This window comes from Oculina patagonica, chromosome 1, assembly GCF_052425735.1.
Source record: "Oculina patagonica isolate OP01 chromosome 1, crgOcupat, whole genome shotgun sequence".
In the NCBI taxonomy this organism is placed as follows: Eukaryota; Metazoa; Cnidaria; class Anthozoa; order Scleractinia; family Oculinidae; genus Oculina; species Oculina patagonica.
This window is the reverse complement of record NC_135758.1, coordinates 38598877-38626013: the sequence shown is the minus strand read 5'-3', so window position 1 is coordinate 38626013 and position 27137 is coordinate 38598877. Positions and strand designations below refer to the sequence as shown.

General features: G+C 37.4%; 2 protein-coding genes across 2 annotated transcripts in view; one reads left to right on the top strand and one right to left on the bottom strand.

Annotated features, from left to right (window-relative positions):
* Positions 1-961: 961 nt before the first annotated feature.
* On the bottom strand, positions 962-24865 carry LOC144629646 (FIGNL1-interacting regulator of recombination and mitosis-like). The gene is made up of 33 exons (XM_078487879.1): positions 24745-24865; positions 22785-22824; positions 22317-22405; positions 21896-22012; positions 20964-21110; positions 19854-19940; positions 19014-19089; positions 18136-18220; positions 17687-17729; positions 17188-17289; positions 16544-16633; positions 16362-16426; positions 15872-15950; positions 15049-15118; positions 14647-14721; positions 13945-13988; positions 13778-13829; positions 13361-13424; positions 12892-12973; positions 12570-12652; positions 12225-12276; positions 11958-12047; positions 11537-11635; positions 11163-11249; positions 10279-10419; positions 9779-9862; positions 9452-9565; positions 9262-9366; positions 8778-8855; positions 8171-8209; positions 2356-2508; positions 1972-2022; positions 962-1293 (listed from the first exon to the last, which is right to left on the bottom strand). The coding sequence occupies exons 1-33, from the start codon at positions 24790-24792 to the stop codon at positions 1135-1137; spliced, it is 2790 nt and encodes a 929-aa protein (XP_078344005.1). The 5' UTR covers positions 24793-24865; the 3' UTR covers positions 962-1134.
* Positions 24866-24951: 86 nt separating this feature from the next.
* LOC144629623 (DNA (cytosine-5)-methyltransferase 1-like) overlaps positions 24952-27137 on the top strand; it is a 31992-nt gene continuing 29806 nt past the window's right edge. Inside the window, exons 1-4 of the mRNA XM_078487860.1 lie at positions 24952-25095; positions 25267-25315; positions 25680-25741; positions 27008-27053. Of these exons, the coding sequence (XP_078343986.1) occupies positions 25049-25095; positions 25267-25315; positions 25680-25741; positions 27008-27053 (204 nt within the window). The 5' untranslated portion in view covers positions 24952-25048. The remainder of the gene's footprint in view (positions 25096-25266; positions 25316-25679; positions 25742-27007; positions 27054-27137) is intronic.

Genomic DNA, 27137 nt, shown 5'->3' with positions numbered 1-27137 from the left:
TCACTGCGGGGGACTCCAAAGGAGGAAAAGTTTCGTGAAATAATTAAACTTTAAAAAAGCCGAGGAAGCAGGAAGTCGACAAGAGTTCCATTTATCACGCGATTCACGTCAGAGAAATTACGTCACATAATTAACTTTTGATCTCATCCTCATTTCCAGGGTCCTAAGAAAAAAAAGAGCATCCTGGGAACAAATGATTTCTCCCAACTACTCTGTTGGCAGGTAATACCGGCTGGCCAAAGTCTGCAGCCAGGATATTCCGGTTGCTAAATTCAGCTAAAGTAAGGAGAATGAACTGCCGGGGCCTTTTCCCTAGGGCCTTTTAATTTCGTTGGTAAAGAGCGGGAAAACAGCGAGCGCATGGCACCGTCCACTACCTGGGGTCGAAGTACAGCAATGAGCGCGAAGTCTGAAAAGTACGAGTACAAACAGCCTCTTTTAAATAGAAAGACTCCTCACAAATTATGTACCGTTGGCTAATTGAAAACCAAAATTCTCTTACGTAGTTTCAAACATTTTTTGTTATTCACCTTGAAAGAATAAAGTTTTCCTGAGATAACCTTTGTCAATTTAATTAGCTACCTTCTTGAATTAATTTAGGTGTTTATTGCTACTTGATTATTTTTCTTTTTTCTTGTGGGGATTCGTCACAGTGCCAAATTATTTGCACTGGTGTACGCATGGCTTTCACACACTGAAATTGAAGAAATTCCGTGCAAAAATAAATTATCTGTTCACACTTCCCTCTGTATACGTTCGCCTGTCTGGAATGCTAATCAACTGTACTGATTCAAGACGAAGTCCCTTACAGCAGATACATCTGACGCCCTTTTGCGCGGCGTGCGAGCGACGAAGAGATATAGAGCACAATTTTTATTGACAACACAAACTTAAAAAGAATAACTTTTTTTCGCTATAGTACATGTTAAAATTTTCAATTCAGTATTTCAACTGGTTACGAATGCACTTGCTGTGTACTACAAATGTTCAACCAGTTGACCGGGTCAAGTATTATGTACAGGTCCAAGGAAAATAAGCAGCGAATGTCTTTAGTACAACAAAATATTTGATTCTTGGTATTTGTACAAGTTAGGTTCGCTTTATCAATTTACTACCATTCTGGGCGCTGATGTATCACACAGTGCTTTTGTTAAGGAAATCTTGTAGTAATGTTTGTATTTCTTCCACTTGTTTCACGATTTTTGCTGAAGGTACATACTGTCTTCTGAGGTCAAGGATTGTTGAAAGAGGATTCTTCATCGTTCTTATTGCTTCACTGTAAAGCTCTTCTCCCTGAAAGGGAACATCGACAAACCTAATTAGTACGAAAACTTAAGCCTTCGTGTAATGAAATTCTAACTAGAGGTGAAACTTTTTAGTGTGATTATTCTAGTGAAGGTGGTTGGACAGCACTTTCCGGTGGGGTGAAAGTTTCATTATATTTGTCTAATTTGCAGTTGGCACTCTTAGGCGAGAAAGAGTTTATCCAGCGGAAGCCATAGTTAATATGGCGGAAACATACCATGGTACAGTTGTGATTAATAAAGCTCTTAAAAAAGAACATTTTTAGAATTGACAAGCATATCCTTAAAGGTTGCGCTTTGATTTAATAAAGAACTTGTTTTGACTCGGTGATTATGCTGTGATTTCAAAGCGTGTTTTAAGGAACAGTGGAGGTACAGTAGAACCCAATTTCTCGAACCTTCAAGGAAAACGAAACTCGGTTTGAGGAATCTGGGTAAAATTGCAGAGTGTTCGACTGAGTAAAGCAAATCCAAGGGAAACGACTTTTTGGTTCGAGTTATCGAGCAGGGAAAAATAAAAAAAAAAAAAAAAAAAAAAAAACAAAAAATCCCGAAAAATCCGTATTTCACTATGTTTATATAAGACATTGGATAGCTTCATTAACAATTCAATTCGTTTCTCATAGGCGGGAAAAAGATACATTCAAATCATTTTTTTTAATGTTACCTTGTCATCACAGGATGAATCCGGATGCCGTTTTAAGCGCTTTGGTTCAGGCTGCAACAGACAAAGTGCCATCAACGTGTTTGCTAGGACTGTGACGACACCAAACAAAGAGCAGCGCTTGGTGTCCCTGCGGTAGAATTCCTTACCGTGACAATAACATAACTACCTGCCTGTCTATGCTACGCAAAGTAATGGGTGCTCTTTGTCCTCAATTGCCACAGAGCAAAGGCAACGGTTGAGTCTCAAGTGCGACGCAAAACGTTACGCGCAAGCGCGTCTCCGAAAACGTTACGGCAAACCAGCAAATTACAGCGGAAAACAAACAAAACTAATATGATTACAAGAAGCAGCTTGCCTGAAAATGTTTTTGACAAATGTCCCTACCTCTTTACTTTGATCTGTACTTGCGTCACGTGACCGACCGTTCGTGTCCATAATTGGAATCTCTTTCTCTTCTAGCTCGCTGGGATCTGGGCGCTGGTTTTTCCTCGCTGCCTCTGCCTCCAACTGATGTTTTAAAAACTCTTTATCCAATTCCTAATTACCACTGTTAAGAAAAATCATTAAAGGGAAGACATTTTTGTAACAGATGAATTCGAGTTTTGTTTTGGTTACGACAGGCCTGATTAATCGGGCGTGGCCGATTTAAGGTTTACCCTTTGGTCGTCCTAGAGCGTAGTCTCCTGGCGCGGCCAAAAAGACGGGGATAGCTCGGGGTTGCTACAAAACCGCTACGGGTGACGCATACCGCAATGGTTTTCATTTTAGTTTTGACAGGAAATCGTTGCAGGCACACTTGGTCGACTTTTGGGTTAATGTGTAATCAGGTTGTGTTTTTTTGCTTCGGCGGAAGGACAGAGAAAAAAGCTTACGGGGCAAAGTACAGTATGGGGCCCAGTTCTCGGCCACTTTTGACGTAAACTTGTATTTCTTACCTCAGAAGAATCGCAGGAACTTAAAATTTCTCCCAGAGCTAGCTACATTATTCAGCTTTTTGGTGTAAAGCTATCGACCGGTCAAAAATTAATTTGCCCGAGCAATAATAAAAATAAAAGCTCCATTTGTGGGCCCAGTTCTCGGCCACCTTGGCCCAGTTCTCGGCCACTTTTGACGTAAACTTGTATTTCTTACCTCAGAAGAACCGCAGGAACTTGAAATTTCTCCCAGAGCTAGCTACATTATTCAGCTTTTTGTTGTAAAGCTATCGACCGGTCAAAAATTAATTTGCCCGAGCAATAATAAAAATAAAAGCTCCATTTGTGGGCCCAGTTCTCGGCCACCTTGGCCCAGTTCTCGGCCACTTTTGACGTAAACTTGTATTTCTTACCTCAGAAGAACTGCAGGAACTTGAAATTTCTCCCAGAGCTAGCTACATTATTCAGCTTTTTGGTGTAAAGCTATCGACCGGTCAAAAATTAATTTGCCCGAGCAATAATAAAAATAAAAGCTCCATTTGTGGGCCCAGTTCTCGGCAACCTTGGCTCAGTTCTCGGCCACTAAAAAGCTTGTCCGTAATTATCTGTAAAAAATGCTCAATTAATTTTCACAGTCATAAAATCACTCTGTAAACCTATTTATACTATATCGATCCCAAATTATTTTTATGATGCTTTGTTTTACTTTAGAAAAGAAGGATTTTAACGCGCCTAGTTGCCTATGTGCAGGTTCTGGCAAAACCGCATTGTGTGACCCGTGCATTTAGATGGTTTATTTTGCAGTGAAAAGGTCTTGAAAGATTTAGGTGTTGTAGAAATAATAGACAAGACAAGAGTCAGCTCAAAACTTAGAGATAAGATTGAACTTTATTTTTAAAACATTTATTTCTTTCATTCTGGCAGCAGCAGATGAAATTATATTAAAAACCAAGCGCTAAGCTGTGATAGCGAGCAGGGTGGCCGAGAACTGGCAAATACGCAAACGTCGCAAGAAAAAATTTCGAAGTAAATTAAGACCAAAAAATACAACGGTTCAACGAAAAGTTAACTAAAGCAGAAAGCTGAATTATTCTACGTTTCACATGCCAAAAATTAGCTCGTATGGTGGGGGCTTTTGGATAAAATACGAATTTAACTACATCCATGAATTTGGAGCCGTAAACAAACAACTTTTTTGGGAATGCAAATTCACCTACCTCCGCGTAAACTCGACGTGTGAGCTTTCTATATCGAATTGAACGATCAAACTCAAGATACTTAAAGCACATGAATCAGTCTATCGTTTGAAGGAAATACCTTTTTCTTTTGATTCAACTGGAGTGTGAAAAAACGCGTTAAACACAAAGTGGCCGAGAACTGGGCCCCATACTGTACTGATATTCACCATTGTGAAATTGCACTTACTTTGACAAGTTAAAGTTATTTTTGAAAATGAAAAAGGTAACGTCATTGATGTCACGCAGTGTTTTTTTTTTTTAGCAAACTAGATGGTTTGCTGGTTTCTGACTATGAATGGGGGTGTGATCTTGCGGTATATTTTTTGAGCCTGACTCCGCCGTAAAACTTTTTTTTTTATTTAGCAAGAACTGTGTCGATTTTCATTTCTGAACAATTGGTCGTCAAGTCGTTTGTCACAAAGAGTAGAATGTTTGTACAGCATGTTTTGGAATTATTTTAGATTTGGTTAGTAAGACGCTTCTGAAGACCTGAGCAAAACATTGGGAATGTACAGTATTAATAGGAACTTGAATGGAATTTTTCACAAGTTGGATAAAGGTATCAACTGAAAAAAATGGAATTCAAAATGAGAACTTGGATTTTGTTGTAATTAAATTTTATCGCGGATTGGATGCATAATATCACGGCTTTGAAAGTCTTCAAATAATTAGAAAGGTTCCTTTCTTCCTTTTGATCTTATTGTTATTTTCATGTATTGATTATTCGAAAGTGGTTTTCGTTGATACGAAAAAAAAAAACGGGTTTTCACTGTGAATTGCTTGAAGTATTTTTAGACGTGATAATATTGGCTTAATCAAATTACATTGTGCACGAAATATTTGTTATTCTTTTGTCTTGAAACTTTGAGGAAATTGAAATTTTTGTTTGACAGTAGTGTATGAAAGGCATTTTATAGAACTGAATAAAAAATTAGAAACTTTGATAAAGGTTATTTCAAAGATTTATTTTGCCTGATTTTGAAGGGTTTCAGGAGTTTTAAAGAGTGCTGGTAAACGGCTGTATGTTGTTTGTGATTACGGATCTTATTTAGTTTCGAACGCTCTAATTTTTGAAAGGTTAAAACAGGTTAAAACCGGGCGGTTTCATGAGTTTTTTGGGTAGAAAGGTACGGTGGTGGTCAAAAAAAAAAATGTTTAGAAAGGAATGACTGTAGTAGCACGTAAGTCGGAGGTTTGCGTGAGTCACGGGGTATAGTATGCGTGAGCTGGATTTCCGGCGTCACAACGGCATGTTTTGTTTACTGACAGATACACTCGACGTTTAGTTAGCTTAGTCGGCTTGGGAAACTATTTTAAAAATGAATGTTGTAATAGTTAATTAATAGTAATCTAGAATTAACCCACTCTCGATTGGAGTCTGTTCTGGATTCGCGCTACCTTTTCGCCGCGAAGGAATTTTGTAAAATTTCGCTAGTGGAAAGAGGTACTGTAAGAACAGTATCAATAACTCAAAAGGAGGAACTTCTTTGTAGCTCTGAATTAAGACGTATGATAAAATTTTAGAATAAGAAACTTTCGATATATGGTTTTCATATTGTTTTTGTCAATTTCCTTTTGTGGCAGATTTTTTGAGAATCAGCTTTTCTTTCGTGTGATGACAGACACAGGACAGAACGAGAGGTGGATGAGAAAGATGCCGAAGATGAATATATAGGCACCGAAAAACGACAAGAACCGTCAAGGACTTATCTTTAGAGGGCGGGGAGTTTTGGCATACTGTATTTTGAGGACTGGACTGGACTAGTAAAACGCGGACTAGTAAAACGCGGAATTGTAAAACGCGGACTAGTATAACGCGGACTAGTAAAACGCGGACTTGTAAAACGCGGACTAGTAAAACGCGGACTCAGGTAAAACGCGGACTTGTAAAAGGCGGACTAGTAAAACGCGGACTAGTAAAACGCGGACTTGTAAAACGCGGACTTGTAAAACGAGGGCTTGTTAAGCACGGACTTGTAGAGCGCGGACTTGTAAAACAAGCGCTTGTAAATCGAATAAAACTAAACGGTTTAGCGAGCGAAACAATTTGTGTTTGAAGCTCTTGTGTGTTTCTTCGACGGCATATTTCTAGCTTTTTTGAGCACTCTATGGTCTGTTTTAGCGTGGAGATGTTTTTGCAGTATAGCACATGTTCGTTCTGCAAACCCCTACTAAAACAACGGGATTGATGCTATGAGTTGTGTGCATATGTTTCTTTCTTTCCACTACTTGACGTCTGTTGAGTGCAGTCGTTTTTATTGCTCGCACGAGGTAGAACGGGGCCCGTCCAGAAATCAACAGTCAATCGTAAATAAAGGTGACGGGCCTACACGACTCCTACGTTCGTGACATTAGAATATTTGCCGTTAAATGTTTAAATTCGGTCTTTCGACCTTATTTGCTTCTGACTTCTTTCTGAGGGTACTGTTTTAATTTGGGGGCAGTATGTGGTAAATAAAGGTGACGGGCCTACACGACTCCTACGTTCGTGACATTAGAACATTTGCCGTTATATGTTCAAATTCGGTCTTTCGACCTTATTTGCTTCTGACTTCTTTCTGAGGTTACTGTTTTTTTGAGACATTATGTATTGAAGAGAGCCGTAAGATGATTGTGGCCAAGGAATTCGAAGTGTCTAGAGGCGTTTTACAAGTCCGCGTTTTACTAGTCCGCGTTTTACTAGTCCAGTCCAGTCTACAAGTTAAAGACACATCAAGACCACCCCACTGTGAATTGCCATAGCACAGACAAAATTATAGTCAATATCTTATGTGTTTTTAAGAGAATTACATAAGAACCAAGGCATGTCTTGTCTTGCCTTACATTGACATGCAATAATTTGGAAATACTAAGCTCGTAACAGTTTAAGACAGAATCCATCAGGAATTTGAGTAACATTAATTTTAGTTACGCAAAAATTGAGCACCAGAATAATTTAAATCCTTGTGTTCTTTCATACCTTGTTAAAGGCTTGACATGTGATAACACCAACATAACACCAACAACAGTTCTTTATCAGTGGGGATTGAAGAAAAAAATGGAAACATCATCACACAGTTGACCCCCATGCAAAAACACTCCAGGATGTCACGGGGCTGTTTGGTGTCCGTCTGCCAATTTCTAACTTCAAATTCCAATGTTAAATTCACATTAAATTTTCAATATTTCTTAGTTGTCTAAATTTTACTAATTCTTTTAAAAAAACTATTACCTGCCAAACATCCCCAAAAATCACTCAAAAAATTACAAAATACCGCAATACATAGATACATGGGATGAGTGAAGTTTCCTTGGATTCCTTGAAACACCAACAAGATATTTCCGTTTAAGGTGGCTGATAATGGGTTTCAGTATTTCCCAGTCCTTATACTTTGGTTCAGGACTAAAAGCCTTCATCAATTGCTATTACAGTAATGGTATGAAACAAATGTTCAATCATTCATCAACAAGTTGTGATCATTTTCTTGACAATAGTAGTTCCCCGGTAAACAGTTGTAGTACTGTCCCATCAAAGTGCAATGCCTGGAAAATACCGAAAAGCACACGACCTTCAGGTGAAACCGCACCTTACAGTATTACCAATACACTGCACTTTGCTAAGTCTTAAAACTTTACATTGTCTATTCGTCTACTTCAATCGTTTATTTGTATTGTGTGAGATACATTTATAAATTGAAACCATCATGTCTTTAAGTAATAATGCAATCTCGACAACGTTCTAGATATTATATTATGCACACTAATACAGCTCATGCAAGCCCTGTGACTTACACAAACACAGTCGGACTGAGTGCTTAACTTAAGTAACTGCTTCGTGGTTTCTGCTGTACTGAACCCTGCCTTTCAAGGCAAAGCGCCCGATTTTAAGCTTCTCAAGCTTCTCAATGTTCTTGTTGTTTGAGAAATCAACCCTCTGTCACGCTAGTCTTCTATGCACGCAACGCTTCCTTTGCGTGACCACTCAACCAACTACAGAGAAAGAGACTACATTCACCCCAAAAGACGAGTTATTCAGCTTTCTGGACGCTTTGAATTTTAAAAGGATACAGTGATGTTTCCTGTGAATTTGGTGTGTCTAAAGGGAAGCTGAAATACAATAAACGTAAACTCCATGAGATTTAGTGTCCAAACAAGCCGCGGTATACCGTACAATCACGCGTATAAGCCCTGACTTGATACAAATTCGTACTGAAAATAGCCCGTTCTTTTCGGCAATAAAAAACAACAACGGAAAACGTAACATAAGATATCTCTTTAAGGGTTTACCTCGGTGTAAGAACCTGTGATATTTTTCTTTGTTTTGGAGCTTTTGTTTTCCTGCTCTGTATTGTTTTTGACGCTCTTTGTTGCTTTGTTCGTTCTTTGTTTTACGTCACCGGTGAGTTTTACAGGTTCTTACACCGAGGATGAGCCCTCTTTAAATATCTTCTTTTTTCCATGCCATAATGGTAACTTTGGCTATTCGCGGAAAACAGTTCATTTTCAACATGTTACCAAAATGATGGATTTTTAACTTATTGTATTTATTTACAAGCGCTAAGTAGTCATGGCTACGGTAATTCATTGACAAATAACCCGCACTGGTGGATTGTTAGTGGAAATAACGGAACTACACTAGTTTTCGTTGATGGTACAACACAAACAACAAACAAACCTGATTTAAAAAGTCCGACAGACTAGGAAGCAAGGCTTCGGGAACACAATCACCCATCACGTGAGTGTATTGAGTAACCTGAATACAAACACATGAGAATCAAGTAAAGGAAGCGAATAACAATTCACTGAACCCGTTGCTAAGCAACTTAACGTACTCCGCTGGCAACAAATTGACGTAAGAACCTTTTCTGTTTGGTCAATAGCAAATGGAAACCCTTTGGATGCTCCACCAGGATTTGGAAAATTAATTAAAATGGCTCATAAGATCTGTCATTTCAAAAACCGCTGACGTCGAGCAAAAGCTTTTGCGCTCTATGAAGCCTCTGCTAAATCTCAAGGAGTGAATAAAGGAATTACACGTTTAAAACGGAAAACATTTACCGTGCATGGATGCTGGATTGAGTAATGTTGATACAAAAGGCGTAGCCTGAGCAGTTCATAATTAAAACAGTCATTTCAAACATTGTAATTAATTTAAGTACCTCAGCGAAAGCCTTGACGCTCTGAAATGCTCGTTGATGAACCAACCAGTGTTTGTCACTGACCAGAGAGGTGAACATGGCCGTGATGTCGCCAAGCACTGCAGACTAACAATAACAAATAATATATCAACTATGTTTAGAACGATATAAAACTATTCCCTATTAGTCAGAAACTGCTTTATTCTCTCACCTCAAGGTGTTCTGGGATTTCCTTACTACCGCATTTCCCAAGAAACTGCGCGGCCGCTTCGCGAAGATCCAGACTGGGCCATTTGTCAAGAAGACTTCGTAGAGCACTTAATATCTGTGTAAAAATGAGAAGCATATAAATGTAAATGCCGTTTTCAGTTGAATTCTTCACCAAGTATGTTCTGTTTGCAAGCTTACTAGCACATAACAATAACCCCTGCTATAATAATAACATATTGCCAACGAAATAAAATTGTCTTTTAAGCAGATTAAAGAAGAGTCCAGCATCAAATTTACTGTCATTAATCAATCGAATACTGGTCCGTACGTTTGCGTAGTCGTCTGGTTGGATCTGATGAAGCAGAGTGGATGATAAATCCAGTAACTCACACCAGGTCTTGACACTAAGTCTCTGAAAAAAGGAAAAAATACAGAAAACAGAAAACTATCAGCAAGGCTTCTTTCAGCAACGTTGACACAGGTATTTCTTCGATCTTGTTCCTTTATTATATATATAGACATTTAGTTTCGACAAATTTTGCCTCTCCTTAAATCCTGTTTAACAACGCCCCTGCGAACTGAGAGAAGAGTGCATTATGCCAATTTCCAACATTGTAAGAATGACACGTATATTATGATCATAATTGAAAACTTCTACATGATTTTCAGCTCCCTTTAAGATAAATTTGTTTGTACTTTATTCAGTGGAGTGATTGAGTACGAAAGTAGTGATGTATTACAAGCCGGCGCTAACGATATCTCTTAGCTTCACGTGCTAAAGACTTTTGGTAAATCGTTGTTGTTGTTTTTTTGTAAGAGTACACTTACTTTTACATGCTCTTTTCCTTGACTGCAGAGAGACCACAAATTATTAATGAGACCGATCGCGGCCGCGTGATGAACAGGAGGGACATATCCTACCGCCTGAGGCAGGCTGTAAACTCGCTGAAGACAGCACAAGCAGCGGGCCTTCAAGAAGCAAAAATACGATAGATGCGTTAGTAGTAATAACCAGCTAGTAAAATTTCTGTTTTGTAGAGTAACACATTCAGGTATGTTTACGGTTATGAATCGATCCAAACTACAGAGTACAGTCAAAACGGAAGGATTATAATCACAAGGATATGAAATCAATTGATATGTCAGACCAATGTGGATGAAAATAGTAAAAGACATGGGAACTTGGATGGGTGTGGCCGGCATGCAGAGGGTTACATGCCTAATTATTATTGAATCAGTTTACCACTTTCGATCGGAGTAGCACTCCTCTAGAGCTAATAATCAGCCTGCTTAACATTGGTAACTTTCAGTAAGAGCTTTTAATTTCAATAATTTGCAATTACATGTAACACATCCACTTAGTGAACTTTTCCAAAAGTGGACATTTAAAAGCTGCAACCCTGCTATAGATGGATGGAATAATACGACAAGATTACATGTATCTGACTACAAACATCCCATTCTCAAATTACTCCAAATTTTGCAGAGCGAAGCTAGAACCGCTTTGGGTGCAAGTCTGCTTAGAAAGCGAAATACAAGCACTGCATCCCCCCTCCCCCCCCCCCCCCAAAAAAAAAAAAAAAAAAAAAAAAAAAAAAACCCTTCCCGCCTCATTCTCAAGACCATATCTGGCGAGTTTAAAAACGGAGCCCAAAAACCATTTACACTTCTGAATTTACACTCAGTTGATTTTAAGTTACAGTGTTACATACCAGGAGGTTATCGTCTTTAAGCGGCTGACTCGTCGTAGTTCGTGAGTGGCAAACGTTAACGCACAAAGGAACAAGGGAACGGCACGCCTAAAAGTCATAAACATTTCTTAATGTTTTTTAAGTCAAGGATGTCCAAGGGTATGCACTTTATAATTATTGTACATGTATTCACGCTACTAGACCTACTACTACCCGTCTCAATTAACTAGCCTTTGCTATATAAACCTGGAGATTGTCTTGAAGTCGTCCGAGGCTTTTAGTTTGACATCAAGCATGATGCTTTACCTTTTCTCACCCAACCCCACGTGAACACGTTCTTTTTGTGATATCTCTCTGTTTCACATTTATAAGTTTTTAATGAAAAACCACATAACCTTTTTCTTTACGTTCTCGGGCATGTCTTGTAAAGGAAACACACACCATGCAGGGATGTTTTCCTCCTTTGACGGCGGGAAAGAGTTGACAAGAGTTTCCTGAGAAAAAATGTTTGTCCACATAATATCAAAGCATGAAGAAAATGTGTTGAAATCAAAAGTCTCAAAACTAAAGAAGCAAAAGTGCTATTCCTGTTAGTCCGATAAAGAAATGAAAAGGAGAGCGAGGAAATTCTAGTCATAGACCAACCGCGAAAATTAAGTGAGTGAAACCTATCTCTATTGCATTTATCTGTCTTTTATTCACAAGAATAGGTTTGCAAGCTAGTACCCTGAAATTGAGGAAGTACGTAACGTCACGTAAAAACTAGCAAGGCTTAGATGAGGCATTATGTGACCTATAAACGCTTTATATACGTACCTGATGTTCCACAGCCATGAGACGAGCCAGACGTTGAATAAGCATTGACAGATGGAAGTAAGCAGCTTCTTCTGCTGGTAACTTTAATAACTGGAAAATAAAACTTCGCGTTAGTGTTGCAAAATGTTAGACTGAACCAAGGTGCATAGAGAACCATGTGAGCCAAAACATGTTATGTTCTCAGTGGTTCTTCTACGTCCTTAGCTGCACATTATCCTTTCAATTTTAGCTCTTGATGTGATATAACTCCGGACATTTTAACCTTACCAGTTGAGTAAGAACCAACACGTGTCCAGCACACAGTTCAGCCGAGCCCCACCTGGTGATTAACACAGATGCACAGAAGAGATAAATCAGTAATGTTAAATTACCTATTAAAGTGAATGTCGCATATACATGTACAGATATCCATTCTAGTGACTTGACTAACAGCTCAAAGTAGAGGGAGGTGTTATGGCCTGATGGTGTTAGAACATTTGATTCAGAGCCAGTCTAACACCTAAAAGCCTGACCGTTGCATTCAGTTGCATGTAGTCACGACCCTTTAATCAATTAACATTTATACCTAATCATAGTGTACAGTAAAGTATTTAACACATGTCTATAGTTTACCTGGCCATAAAGCACCAAACGTCACTAGCAAGCAGTGCACACAGCACATCATCCATAAGGACATGTTCCAGAAGGCATCTTTCCTGAGGGAAGCACAAATTTTAACAAAATTTTAATGTGCTGCGAAAGTAGGCAAATGAAACACTTAAAAGTTGATTACCAACTGGGAGTTCATACGGGTAATTGCCTTATCACTTCCACATGAGCTGCAAACTTCATGTCCATCCCTTGACACACACAAAATCCAAATCTTGCCACCACCCTACCCTTCACATCTACAAAACGTTATAGATCATGGTATTTATTCCTTAACGGTACTCACCACAGCAGCAAAACATGTTGCTGGTGTAGAGGCTACAACTGAGCACATTCTGGTACAAACATGCTCATAGAAAGTCACTTCCCTGCCAACAAAGAGAATTATCTCATGGTGCATTTTAAATCTTCGTTCTACTGCACAAAACACATTCTGCTTATTTTATTTGTAAGATGCCTTTAATGGCAAAAAAACATTGGGATACACACAGTCAAAAATTGAATGCTGAATGGTTATTTTTCTTTGAACACTCATCAATAAATTGGTCAACACAAAGAAAAAACGGGAAAAGTTGGAGCAAAACAAACTAATTAAGTGAGGACAAACACAAGGAAAAAAAGCCCCCTAGGGAAAGGGGGTGGGCAAAACGAGAGAGACTGCATATGACCACTGACACTCATATCAGTAGGGGGTGGGGTGGAGGTGTTCCTAAACATTAAATAAATTTTCATTAGGACTGTATACAGTATCATACCTTAAAGGTTTTCCTTTGCTCATGACACCATCAACAAATACTGGCAGACAAATTTCCACAACACCTACAGGTATAAAAAGTGAACATAACAGACCCACCAAAAACAACAAACAATACTTGCAAGAAAACCTCTGTCAGAGACTGTCCTCAATTCCTGCACTGCATTCAGCTTACCAAAGGCTAGAATATGAATGAGACCACAACTTCACAGACCAACACAGCTATGCCACAAAAGTCATGAAAGTTTATTAATTGCTCAAAAAACCATCCTTAACCAGCAGAATCAGTTACATATGTATACAAATGTTCAATGAATTTTTTAACTTCAAATTGCATAAAGCACTGTTCAGTAATCTGATAGATGATATCAACTTTATCATATAGAATGGTGTTGTCATATAGAATTCTAAGACTTACAAAGTCTAAAAGACTTAAATACAGCCTCCATGATTGAATGGCGGTGTTCCTCCTAAAGTAAAGGCAAAAAAGGTTGTTTTGTTTGTCATAAATTTAAATGAATGCTGCATCAAAGCCTACGTCTTAGTCTATTTTTTTTCTTATAGCCAAGTATAGTGATACTTTACCTCTGGATAATTAGTAGGCATGGCCCAATATGTAAACACATCCTCTACAAAAAAGAGGGAAGTCTTATTAGAGGGTACTAAAATGGAAAGGGAGAGGGGGGTGGTATTATAGGAAATTAACGCTTCATGAAATTAACGCAAATTACAAAAATTCGCGTTAATTTAAGTCATGTTAATTTTTGTTAACGTTAATTTCCACGCCGTTAATTATGTGGAGCGTTAATTTCCATGACCTTATTTTCCATTATTTTGGCCCCAATTTCTCGATACAGCCAAGACGTTCTTGACCCCAAGGAAAAGACATTATTCTTCCAGCGTAGAAATCTGCCGGTATCACTGAAACTGTGAAGAATGCTCGAGGCAATTTGATTCCTTCGCTTAACCCCTAGGTTTAGGATTCTACGGCTAGTGTTGAAATAAACTTGCTCCTGCTGTCTTAACAAGTTTTATTCTTTGTGTTCGTCGCGTTATTTTCCTTCATTTTGAAATGTAACCCCCTCTTTCGCGTTAATTTCCTTTATTGGGAAGTAATTTTTTTCTTCAACTCGCGTTAATTTAAGTCGCGTTAATTTCCAAGACCTTAATTTACACAAGCGTTAATTTTTCTATAATAAGGTAGAGTTTTGACAGCAAATTGCCAGTATATTATTCTCTACTTATTACCACATAAAAAATAAAGCTTCATGGTTAGTATGGCCATACCTGGTGTTTCTGGTAAAATGCTAAGAATTGAAACTAACAAACAGCACTGTGCAAAATGATGCTTCTCATCCACTTCTGAAATGAAAATCAGCGTTAACTCAACATTAAATATGATAGAGAAGTAATTGTACTTGAAAAACATATTAAACAGAGATCAATTCAAAAACAATTGTCTAGTGTTTTACAAGCCAGGGTTAAAATGATTTATTAATGCTTTCTGAAGTTTAAGATTTGTCTGCATAAAAACTGGAGGGCAGAAGAATTATTATAAACAGAAAACCTAACTGAAAAAATAAAAATTAACTAAAAAGTTAACAAACTAAAAAATACATTTCACACACATAAAAAAACAAAATCAAATTGTATTTAATATATGATTTATATATAATAAACTAAACTTACCCAATGCCTCCCTTGTTATTAAACTGGCAAAATTCTTGTTTTTCACAAGAACAGACAGCAGCGGTTCAACCTTATGTAAAATTACAAAGAGAAAATTTAGAGCATGCAACATCTACACTACAGTAAGCAATATCACTGTGGCATTTAACAAAATAACAAAATAAAAAGTTGATGTCCTTACTCTCTTACAGAGCAGGGATAAAAGAAAAACCCACACTTATTCCAGCTTGCCCTTCAGACAAGCAAATGTTAGGTTTTTCTTGCCCAGGGTAGTTATATGTTTGCCTTTGTTTACAGTTTTTGAAGTCTTAAGCAGATGACTCAGGCAGGTGAGTGTGAAAAGTCACTTTCCTGGCAGGAAAATCTCTTTTGGTCAACTGGATGGGACATTTTTTTTTTACCTTGTGAGAGCTGAGTAAATATGAAATTTAAACTCCCATAGCCACCATGAGGAACTATTGCAAATCAAAGGAGTTGTATAGCACCATAGGCATGCAATACATGTAAAGGCCAACGCCCTATACCCTCTGCAGGCATCAATTTGTGGCCTACAATTTTGGGTAATTATGAAGAACAGCTTCCCATAACCGACTGTCGGTCGTCTGTCGGTCGTCTGTCGGTTGTCTGTCAGCCGACAGTCGGCCGTTTGTCGACCATCTGTCGGCCGTCTGTTAGCTGTTTGTTGGACGACTTTCGGTCGTCTGTTAGCATTTGAGCTTGCAACTTTAAAGTATTCCTTTTCTAATAATGTTTCCTTATTCCAACCTTATCAAATGCTATCTAAGATATGGAAAAAACATTTGTTGATATGGATTTAACTCACCACAACCAACAAGGCAGACTTGACACCTTGAACTGCAGAAACTGCAATTTTTGGAGCACTCAGGCTTGGAGGCAAATGGCTTTAAAGAAAAATGATGGTATAAAAATCAATACAGTCATATGATTAGTAAAAACAATAATCGGGAAAATACTAACAGGGTTTGAGAATAACTTTTTAACTCACTGGTTTACTGGCTAGTGACATGTCAGATTTTACTAGCCAAAAGTAATTTTTACTAGTCAGGTATATTGATTTCTATCAAGAACAGTTGACTTTTAAGAGTTTTTCACTAGCCAAATGGCTGGTAGGAATGCTAAACCTGATAGCGAAAACCTAAATTTTAGTAGCCTTTGGCGATTTGGCTACCGTTAGTCTCGAGCCCTGACTTAGTCAATCATATAACACAACATATTATAATGGTGCAATAAAAGGCTTTAAGTCAATCTGGCATTGTAAAATAGTCTAACAGTTATCAAAAGCAGGAGATTACCTTTGTATCATCAGTAGAAAATGAAATATAGTTTCCAAGCACTTATCATAATAACCATCAAATTCCTAAATGGAGGAGAAACATAACATAGGCAAGAGGCTCAGGTTGTGCCAGTACACAACTTTAAAAACAAAAAATAATTTGTACATTTTGCAAGTTAATAATTAAACCATGTTTCACACCTTGACAAGATGAGCAAGGTGACCGACCAGAAAGCGCATAACTTTGAGGATCTTCCCAAGGGCTACTTTATCACCAGTGGAACCAGAAACCTAACAATGATGATCACCAATGACAGGACAATTAGAAGTTTAAACTTTATTACTATGGAGACATCAGGAATAAAATATATTATCTCTAATGTAGTGTAATATAAATAAAAAATTTAAACTAATATTGATAATAACTTTTTAGTAAATAATAAAGATGGTAAATTTCAAGCGCGGTGATAAATAGTGAAGAAATTATTCAACATGACACGAGCGTTGGACAAAGAAAAAAATCTGAGTCCCCGACGGGAATCGAACCCATGACTTCCCAGATATACTGCTAACCTTCCCAACCGGTATCTGGGAGGTCATGGGTTCGATTCCCGTCGGGGATTCAGATTTTTTTCTTTGTCCCACGCTCGTGTCATGTTGAATAATTTCTTCACTAATAACTTTTTACTTTTTAAATATTAAGGAGTGCTAGAAGACATAGAATCAAAGGCCGGCAATGCGTGCAAAGGGTTGTTACTGCACAGCTCTCCGCATGCATTCCGAGCTTATGATGCCTGGTAAATTGTGGTAATGTTGTTGTTTTTTTAATAAATTATACTGCCAACCTTTCCATCACAGCTTTCTTCCTCTTTGTATGGGGCAAGTTGAAAACATCGCATTAGCTTGGACTCAATTGGTGTACATAGATGGCAAATCAACCTCTCTACCTGTAGAACACACACACACAAAAGCATTTAATTATTAACAACAAAATAATATATTTAGCACAAATGGAAATGAAAAAACCTTGAGGACAAGTTAAATTCAGGGGTTTGGATAGCACCATAACACATGGAGTTGACACTTTACTTTTATTTTAGTTTTCAATTGCCCAACTCCTCATCCCAGAACAGGGTGACCACAATTTAAATTCTTTTTTTTAATAGCCATGGCAGTGGCGTATTCCAGGAAGCTTTTTATTATAATGCAGAGACACATGTTGATACCACATGAAGAAGATTTCGTAATATATTATTAATAACTTATTTAATAATATTACTTGATCTTGCTTTTGTTCATAGAAAAGTCTTGCTAAATTTATTGCTACAAATATTTCAGACTTACCTCCAAATGGTTCTTGATATGATCTTTATGCTTGGTCACTAGTCTAATAAGTGATAACATTTTAAGTCTAAGTCTTTTATTTAATAATTTATTTTAGTTTACAAACCGCAGTACATGTATGTCATGTATATTGGAAAACATGGCAGGAGTTTTAGGTGAAACCTTTGTTGAGCTCTCCAGTTGCAGGTTGTCATTTATAACAAACCAAAATGTATGGTGCTAAGTTACAGCTAACACTAAACAGGAGAGTGACAGTTAGTTGCACTTATTGACATTCCCCAAAACATGAATCAGTGTGATGCCTTTCAAAAGAACTTTTAGAATGTGACACTTAGTGAATAATAAATGCTACACTGTATTCCAGTGGTATTTTAAGCACACTAGTCTAACAGTTCGAAACTAATAACTTAAATTAGTGAAAAATTAATAAAAGTTTTCATTTCACTTACTTCTTTAGTATCTTCCATGTATTTACCAATATACTTGTGTCCAAATCTCCAATAAGAATGCACACTTCTAGGAGCTGATGACAAACTATAGGAAAAAATAATGATTTAAACTTGCCATAATTAAGGCATGAACTGTTGAAAGGATTGGTGCAAAATAAAACACATTAATTTTATCAATAATAATAATAATAATAATAATAATAATAATAATAATAATAATAATAATAATAATAATAATAATAATAATAACTTTAAAGATGATTTCCAGTTCGTACTGCGCAGACTCAGGGTTTGTTTTCATTTTTGTTTTGAATTCGTTGAAACGTTTCACTTCGGTGATAGCGTACATGAAGTTTTTTAGTTTGCCATTACAGATCGTTTTGTTCAAGAATTCACGATGAGCTAAAACGTCCGTTTGAAATACCGTCGAGCTTCTTTTACTCGTTATTATTGTTTTGCAAGGATATCTGGCGTTAATAATGAAGAAAAAAGTAAGTTTTGTCCCGAATTTTTTATTTTTTGCTAGTAAACATTCTTCTGTTTGTGAGACTCACAAACATTGCAGGCCGAGATTGCGCAGTACGGACTGGAAATCATCTTTAAAGTGTCAGATAATTATGTCAAAAAATAATATCACAATATATAATTATATATTGTTTTATATTTTTTAATTTTGTGAATATAAAAGATAATAAAAGGATGATTATTAAAAAGATTTAATTTTTCTGACATTGATAGTTTGATGCTTTGTACCTGATCATACAGCATTTGTATTCAATTATTGCATTTGGTTCTGAGACTGTTATATTTCTAGCACACCTGTCATTCTTTAGGCATCATAACTTTAACATTGTGCAAAGGAACACGTTACCACTCACCATCTGTGATGTCCTTGACATCCTGGTCAGATGTATCATAACTTAACTGGACTTTGTCAAGTAACTCCATCAATGCCTTGTAAAAACACATGTATACAACACATTAATACTCCTAACCTTATACCACAGGTCAACCCTCCAAGTCAAGACCATAATTTTTAGTCGCCATGACCACTAAAATTTTGGAGCTGGCGACTAAATTGGAACCAAAGTCCTCAGCCTGGCGACTAAAATTGAGAAGAATGATTGAAAGCGTGAGCTTAATTTAGCGACTAAAATTTTTCACTGGCGACCAAACCTGAGCAGTCGGTGGCCAAATGGCCACTTAGGAAAAAAATAAACTTGGAGGGCTGCAGGTAACCAAAGCATACTATGAGAGTTTGTATGGATGTACTATGAGAGCTTGTATGGATTTGAAATAAACTTGAGAAAAATATAATATTATCGTTGAAAAGCTTAATTATTAAAACTTATTTAAAACCTTACTTGGTGTCACTTTTTTGTCTTTAGAGTGCTTTAGAAAGCCATACGCCTGATTTTCGTCTTAACCGTCTGTTGTGTACTAAAAGAAAGACAAGTCTTTCTTTTAGCAAGTCTTTCTTTTAGTACACAACAGACCATTGAAACGAAAATTGTGCGTATGGCTTTCTAAAGCACTCTAAAGACAAAAAAGGGCATCAGGTAAGATTGTGGTTGTAAGAGATATTTTTCTCAACTTTATTTCAAATCCATACAAGCTCTTACAAAAGATCCATACAAAGTCTCATAGTACGCTTTGGTTACCTGTGCTTATACTAATACTCCTACAACACAACTGATTTAAATTTTGCATACATGTACCTTCTGTAACTGGTATGTCTTCTTGAACAACATGGCCAGGTCCTGAGACAGGTGATGGAAGAAATCACCATACACCTGTTCACTGTCCTGCAAAAGATAAATACAGGGTTCAAAATAAAATTTCGTTTTTAGCCTGAATTTGCCGGCTTTTGTTTGTCAAGGCTCATTTTTCCCGGCTGTTAGGTTAGAGAGCTATGCATTTTCAAGGGACACAACCATCTGCATACATGACGTATCCAGATGCATTCTGGGGCGATTTCAAACACAGTCGGCCATTTGCAAGTTTTCCGAAGTGATAGAATATTTTACGGCAAAGCAAAAGAATGGATTGGAGCAATGTGACTTCTTTTCCTATTTTGAATGTTTGAGGAGCAAATAAGATCTTCAATATAATTTTCGGCAAGATTTCCGCAGAGTACCCTACATTAATTATGCATACAATTTTGTAACTCTCGTTCTGTTCATGACTGCCGTTCGTGTGTGAAGGATTATATGGAATATTTGTATGCATAATTAATGTAGGGTGCTCTGCGGAAATCTTTCCTAATTTTCTGGAGGGACACAATACCTGAGAAGGTGGGGCAGCCCGTTATTCATCTTAACACAGAAATGAAGTCGCCACATTGGCAACTAAACTGTAAAACCAGACGTTTTCGTCGACAAAGATGAAATTTTGGTCGCATTAGTGACCAGTGAGTCGCCCTTTCTAGCCCTGTAGCTGCTTTATTGTCTGATATGAAATGTTTACTTCAACATTACCGCAACTTTGATTTAAAGTTGGCCGATCAAGGCACAATATTTTATTTCTTTGGTGGAAAGTAGCCGGCAAGTGTCGTCAGAGTGCCGGCTACCGCCGACAGCCGGCTGCTATTTTGAACCCTGTTAAATAATCAATTTAGTATCGTACAATCATTTTAGCCACTGTTTCAAGGTTCAGAAGCCGTAGTTTTAAACACCAGCACAACAACAAATCTGTGATTGTTACTTTCTCTTAATTTCTCTACCATTACAAGATAGAAATTTAACAGCCTCACACAGCCATGTATCCAGAGCTAGAAATTAACTTCTGTCAATTGGTAATCTGCCATTATATGTTCAATTTAAATGTACCTTGCAGTGCTTAAAAGCTGCTTTGACAGTCTGAATAACAGCAGATGGCAAGGAATGCATATGACTTATACAAAGTTCATCTGTTAGTGACAGTTGCATCATATGCCCCAAATATCTCTCTAGACACTCCATAAATGACATGATCACCTGCAACATAAAGCAAGCATCATGCATCACACAGATACAGTACATTGTACAACACACAGGGAAAGTGTACATCAACTCATTTCTTTCCAAACCAGTCTGACTTGCTTTAATTTCTGTCCATTCATGCAGAGAGATCCATTAAAATTTAACTAACATTTTGCAAGATGTGTATTTGAAGGACCATTTACCATCCCTACAAGATCTGAAGAAGGTTCCTGGAAGCAACAAGGCATGGATGTAGCTAAGGCAGCTCATCAACACGCCCCAGCTGGCTTTTCTGGTCAGCAGCTCTAAAAGTTTACCTTTAGAAGTCTTTGTTTTTATGCAAAATTTCAGTCGGATTAAAGTCCTGTTCCAGCAGGTGAAATTAGCCCACAGCCAGCCCTTAGCCACATCCCTGTACAAGGTGATAACTGCCGTCACCAGTCAGATGAAAAACTGAAGTACTAAAAAGTATTTACTGTGCAGTGTCAATGAGGCCTTCCAAGGGGTAAAACGACAAGCATCATGACCCTGAATTCTGACGACACAGGAAGATTTTAACAGCGACAAGCGACATCATTATGGCACTGAAATGCGACAACGACACAGTGCGACAGCAACACAATAGCGGGAAGAACGACAGCGACATTTACAGCTGTTGGCTATAAGCTACATTGGTTCCCAGAAGCATGCGACATTGCGACACAGCTTCCCCCCCCCCCCCTTGGAAGGCTTCATCAATGTAATAACATTTTAATACAATATGGTATGGAACAAGTACAAAACACACTGTGTGCACAAACCTGTAGAAGTGACTGGATTGTTCTCTTACTGTCATGACCTTTCTCTCCATTCCCACCCTGCAATGAATTTATAATCCCTCCAATATCTGAAATAGCTTCTGAAACAGCATCATTCACCTAGTGGAAGAATGAACCAGTTAATACATTAATGTGATATGAGCAACTCCGAAACAGTTACATTGACTCAACTTAGGGTCTAAAGATAAGAACAGCTCTTTGGTACTCCGGTGAAGACTAATTTACTTATTCTTGAGTGAGGTAATTGACCATAATGCTGTTTTTTTAGATTCCCTGTTTGTAGGAAAAAACGATAAAAGCAAGCAGGGGGTAAATGCTGGTTTACCATGGGAAAACTTAGTGTTACAATTTTGTTTAAATACTTTATTACTTTAAATACTGTTTATACAATTCAGTTATGTACCTTTGGTAGGATTCTTGAAAAAAGTTTAGCCTCCACTTCAACTATGGACAAACTTGGGAGAACTTGTGTTGTTAGGCTTGTTAAATACCCTAAAGACGTACCATGATAGCATTATTAGTTTCTACTTCCACTACTTGTAGTCAATCGTAACTGGCTTTCTAGTTTCTTTTCGGTCTCCTGACACTTTTTCTCTGTAGCTTAATTTAAATTCTTTGTTTGTATCCTGCTTTGTAATTTCTCTGAAGTAATGCTATGGCCTTAGGGAGCTACTTTCACTGACAAATTTAGAAGAAGATGAATCTTCTAGTGATGTATTTTTACAGCCATACTTTTTGTTTCTTCATTTTTTTTCTTCATTCTGACAAGAATCAATGCTGTATGATTAGAATCAATGCTGTATGACCACTGAAAGGTAAGTGAAAGAGTTATTCGTGCATGTCACCATGAGAGGCCACACACTAGCATTACCTAGCTTTTCATTTTTGTCTGGAGTCTCGCTAAAAGATTTCTGAACAATTAACACATTAAGGAAAAATAGGTCACCAAGGGTGACACGAGTCTAATGCCGTATGGCATAGTGATACAGATTGCGCGGTTTTCGTAAGCCGGTTAAAATTGGTTAGAGGTTTGTGTTCGGGAGTTTAATTTAAAATGCTTATAGCAAGCTAGGGGCATCGTGGATGATTATGGATGAAAACGAAACAGTCATAAATGTTATATGCTTCACAAAATTTAAAGTATGAACAGGAGTTGATGTTACTTCTTCCGTATTGTCCGTAAAAGCAGAAACGATTAAACATTTGGACAAGATTGCGTGACGATTTACAAAAAGCATGTTCATTACAACAAGGGTTGAAGAACTTCACATCGTTTTCTTTCAGATTTTTCACCATTTTGATGATGACTCTTGAAACAGATTTTGCAATAAAAGCACTTGAAATAGTGACTGTTACTCCATTGTACTGTAAGCACTTAGTGCAGATTTTCCTAAAACGGGTGTAAATGCTACGTCAATATAATGATGACCTTTTGAACGCTGGAAACTAGGCAATTATTATCGAGCTACCATAACAGAGCGAAGACTGTTTATCATGATGTACAATTCGCGAATCTACTTCCATATCATGTCATTTTATGATTTTTCTAGCTGTAAGAAGAACTGATCTCTGAGGTCGTAAAAGCATGAATCGATCAGTGTATGGCAAAGGCCGGGACAGTGTAATACTGCAAAGCGGCCAAAAAACGATTTTGATTTAGTCGCGTAACTTGATTAAATCCATGTAATCTTTTATTTTTGAAGGTTTTGTTTGCACTGTAAAGAAAATTGGTCAAATCGTGACTAAATAAAAATACGGGTAAAGTTTTCTATTTTTTAAAAAAAAAAATTTGGTCGCATTGTGTAAATAAACGCGAGTCGCCCAAAATTTTTTCTCAAAGACGTCTTCTTTTTAAGCAAGACGAAACCATATAACTGAAAACGAAATTTATTTTCACAAAAACTTACAAATGTCTTAACTGGAAAATTATTACGTCCTGTTCAAGTGTTGAATAATCGTGAGTTGAGAAAGAACTTTTAATTATGCGTGGGAACACGTGTCGCTGATTGGCTGTTTTTAATTGAAACTAATCGTGCGGTCCGTACGGGTCCGTTCTTGCAGCTGATCATTGTTTTCTACATTACAGCGACCGATTATCGATCCCGAACCATTCCCTTGGGATTGCTAACAGCTTTTTTCATATAACAAAGAGTCTAATGCGCATGCGCAAAGCGCACGCAAGCATTAGACTCAAAAATTAAACACTGACATAATTTATTTTAATGCTACACTCTAATTTAGACTAGCCCATAATTCGAGCTTCAAAAGCCCGGGAAAAGCTTGCTGTTGATTGCTGAGCTGCCTCACAATGCATAACATCGTAGGGAGAATTTTCATGTTGATCACAACATATTGGTGCACAACAAACTTATAGCATATGAAACATAGTTAGTAGAGGGGACTAACTATGTATAAAATAAGCTAAGTTAATTTACAAAAAGGTTTATCATTAAGAAGGTAACAATCGTGATCATATATTCTAACAGAATATGTTTAATGCCTATCTAAACAAAAAGCTCACAAGCTAAGGTCTTACTAATGAGGGTGATCTGACACTACTGGTTTGTACTTCGGCTGAAGTTTAAAAGAACGAAGCGTTTTCTTATTAAGCCTGTTGGCTCACAATACTAACTTTTGATAAATTCAGACCTGTTTTGCCGGTTAAGCTTACATTCAAATACATTTTCAAATCACTTGCAAGAAGATCTGCAAATGCAAGTTGAACACAAATCACTCCACCAGTTCCACTGACCAGGTCTGCGCGAGATCATTGGCAACTTTGCGCGTTTACAAAACCTTTACGATACCAACCATGGTCAAATAAAGGATACAATGAAGGATGTAAGTTGACTAGAATCCGACTGGCTCTGTGAACCCATGCCAAAAAGACAGCATTTTACGTGAATTCTTCAACTTTCCGCTCATTCATTTCGAGTATTTTGCCTTACATCGGAACGTTCGCGTTTTAGCAGACTGGTAACGAGTTACCGCGAAACGCCTGCGCCAAAAATTTTGGCGGGAAATCAACAAGACAACATTCCACGAGATCGTGTCGAGATCATCACATCGAGATCGCTTGCAGAGCAGTCGAGAAAATTGTGCTGTTTTTTTCGATTTCTTCAATCGAGTAGAAAAATGGTGCATTTAACTGAAGCTGAATTTCCACCGGATATCTCTGAGAGGTAAGATTTGGCGGTCTAAACGAGATCGGCGGAATATTCCATAAAAATTGTGCGTCCGAATTCTGCTGCCAGCGATCGCGGCGATGCATCATGAACTTGCAAAATTATTTAGCTCGCGCATGGATCTAAGCTTATTCACTTTAGAAAACGTATACTCTTTTATTTGTGCAGATTGTTAGAGCTTGAAGAAGAATATAAGGACGGGGATATTACCGAGAAGGTCAGTCGTCAACTAGGCACAACTGTGCTTAATATATGCACGACTAAATTGTGTAGTTCACAAAAGTACGAAATCAATTCAGTCGAAAACGTGTCGAAGTGAAAGCCGCATGAAATTGTTTCTAAGTATTTTGTGACTAGGGATGTCTTGAAATTTTTCGGATTAATGAGTGGACTGAATTAGGGATTGATCGTGTTCAGCTAGTAAGATGTACAAAACGATTGTACTATGTGATTTAAACGCAGATGTCAATTTTACTGAGATAGGGGCTATTCGATTTTCGAATTTCAACTTGTTGGACAAAGTTTCACCAGCTAGCATGAATAATGTCACATAATAACGGTGATAATATCGTTTTAAACAGGGCTATGTGAGGAAAAAACTCAAGCTTGTAAAATCACTTTTGGTCAAAACAGTGCAAGAAAGGTGAGTTGTATAAACTTGATCCATTTATCCATTAAAATGACTTCTTAGTCAAAAGAAATTAAATTATCATCGGATGCAATTTTTTCTTCCTTTTCATTGGCCGAGAGCCCACCACGTGATCTGCAAATAACTGCCTACAAATAATGGTCTGCTCGTGCGCATTAGCGTCAGACAGTGATTTTGTAAGTGATTTTGCTACAAATAATATTCTGCTCATGCGTAGTTGAGTCCACTTCCAAAAAAATGGCAGCTCGTTTTCCAGAGATGAAGAAGAGCGTTTGGATTTGTCTACTAGGCCCGAAAATACAGCGAAACTACAAAGAAGGCAATGGAATTTCCTCTTATTGTATTTCGGCAATATCTGAAAGAAAGAGAATCGGATGAAGACCCACTCGTGTTATTGAAGGCAAAGTTACGCTTTCGTCTGCATTAATTTCGCCTGTCTCGCAGATCAATTATCTGCTCGCCAGTGACAAATCAAGATATTTTGCTCAACCTCGTCCAATAACTGTTAATTATTGACTCAGAGGTTTTATGTACTTACATACCTAAACGTCGTTTAGTTCTAAACAACGTTTAGAACAAAATAAATTTTAAATAAATGAAGAAGCGTTTATTTGACTTTATCCAAGTCACTATTCCACTTAACAAAATACATTTTGTTGCTGTTGTAGTTTAATGCATGAATTAAATAAATATTTACAAAGAAGCATTATTTTGATGATGACCTTTCCAGTGAGGTGGGGGAGCAGTAGGAGCACAGGGGAAAGGGGGGGGGGGGTGTAGGCGGCACTATAAATGATCACTCATGGTATCACTTGCCCTCGAAAACATGTTCAGAGATATATTGCATTCCCTGATCCAAGAGTCTATTAAACTATGGTGGTCTGGTGGTTTAAGCCAATTTTGAGTGTTGGTTTATGGGTACATTCAAATTTTTCTGGCAGTTTATGGTCAAGAAATTAAGGCGGATTCAGTGTATAGGAGAAAACAGTAGCAACCTGCGGTCTAAGAAGAACTAAATATGACAGTTTGATGACTGTACAACCCTTATAATAGACCCTTTGATCCCTATAATTAAGTTATTACCCTACCCTGGAAAATACAGTCCTTTACTTTACTTTTTAGCATTATTTTTTTACTTTTCTTACAAAATCAATTTTAAAAACTTGTTGATTGGATTTTTTTCCTCTGGTCCCTGTAAAAAAAATACAAATGTTTCTAAAACATTCAAATTTCAATTTTTCCTTTTTATCAATATCCTAGGATTCAAAAGGTTGAAGATGATTTCAAAGATGGCAAATCAACTGAAGTAAGTTGTAAATGCAAAATTATGATTGATTATGTATCATACAATTTAGAAAACTTGTGAAAACGAAAATATACTAACTGTAAA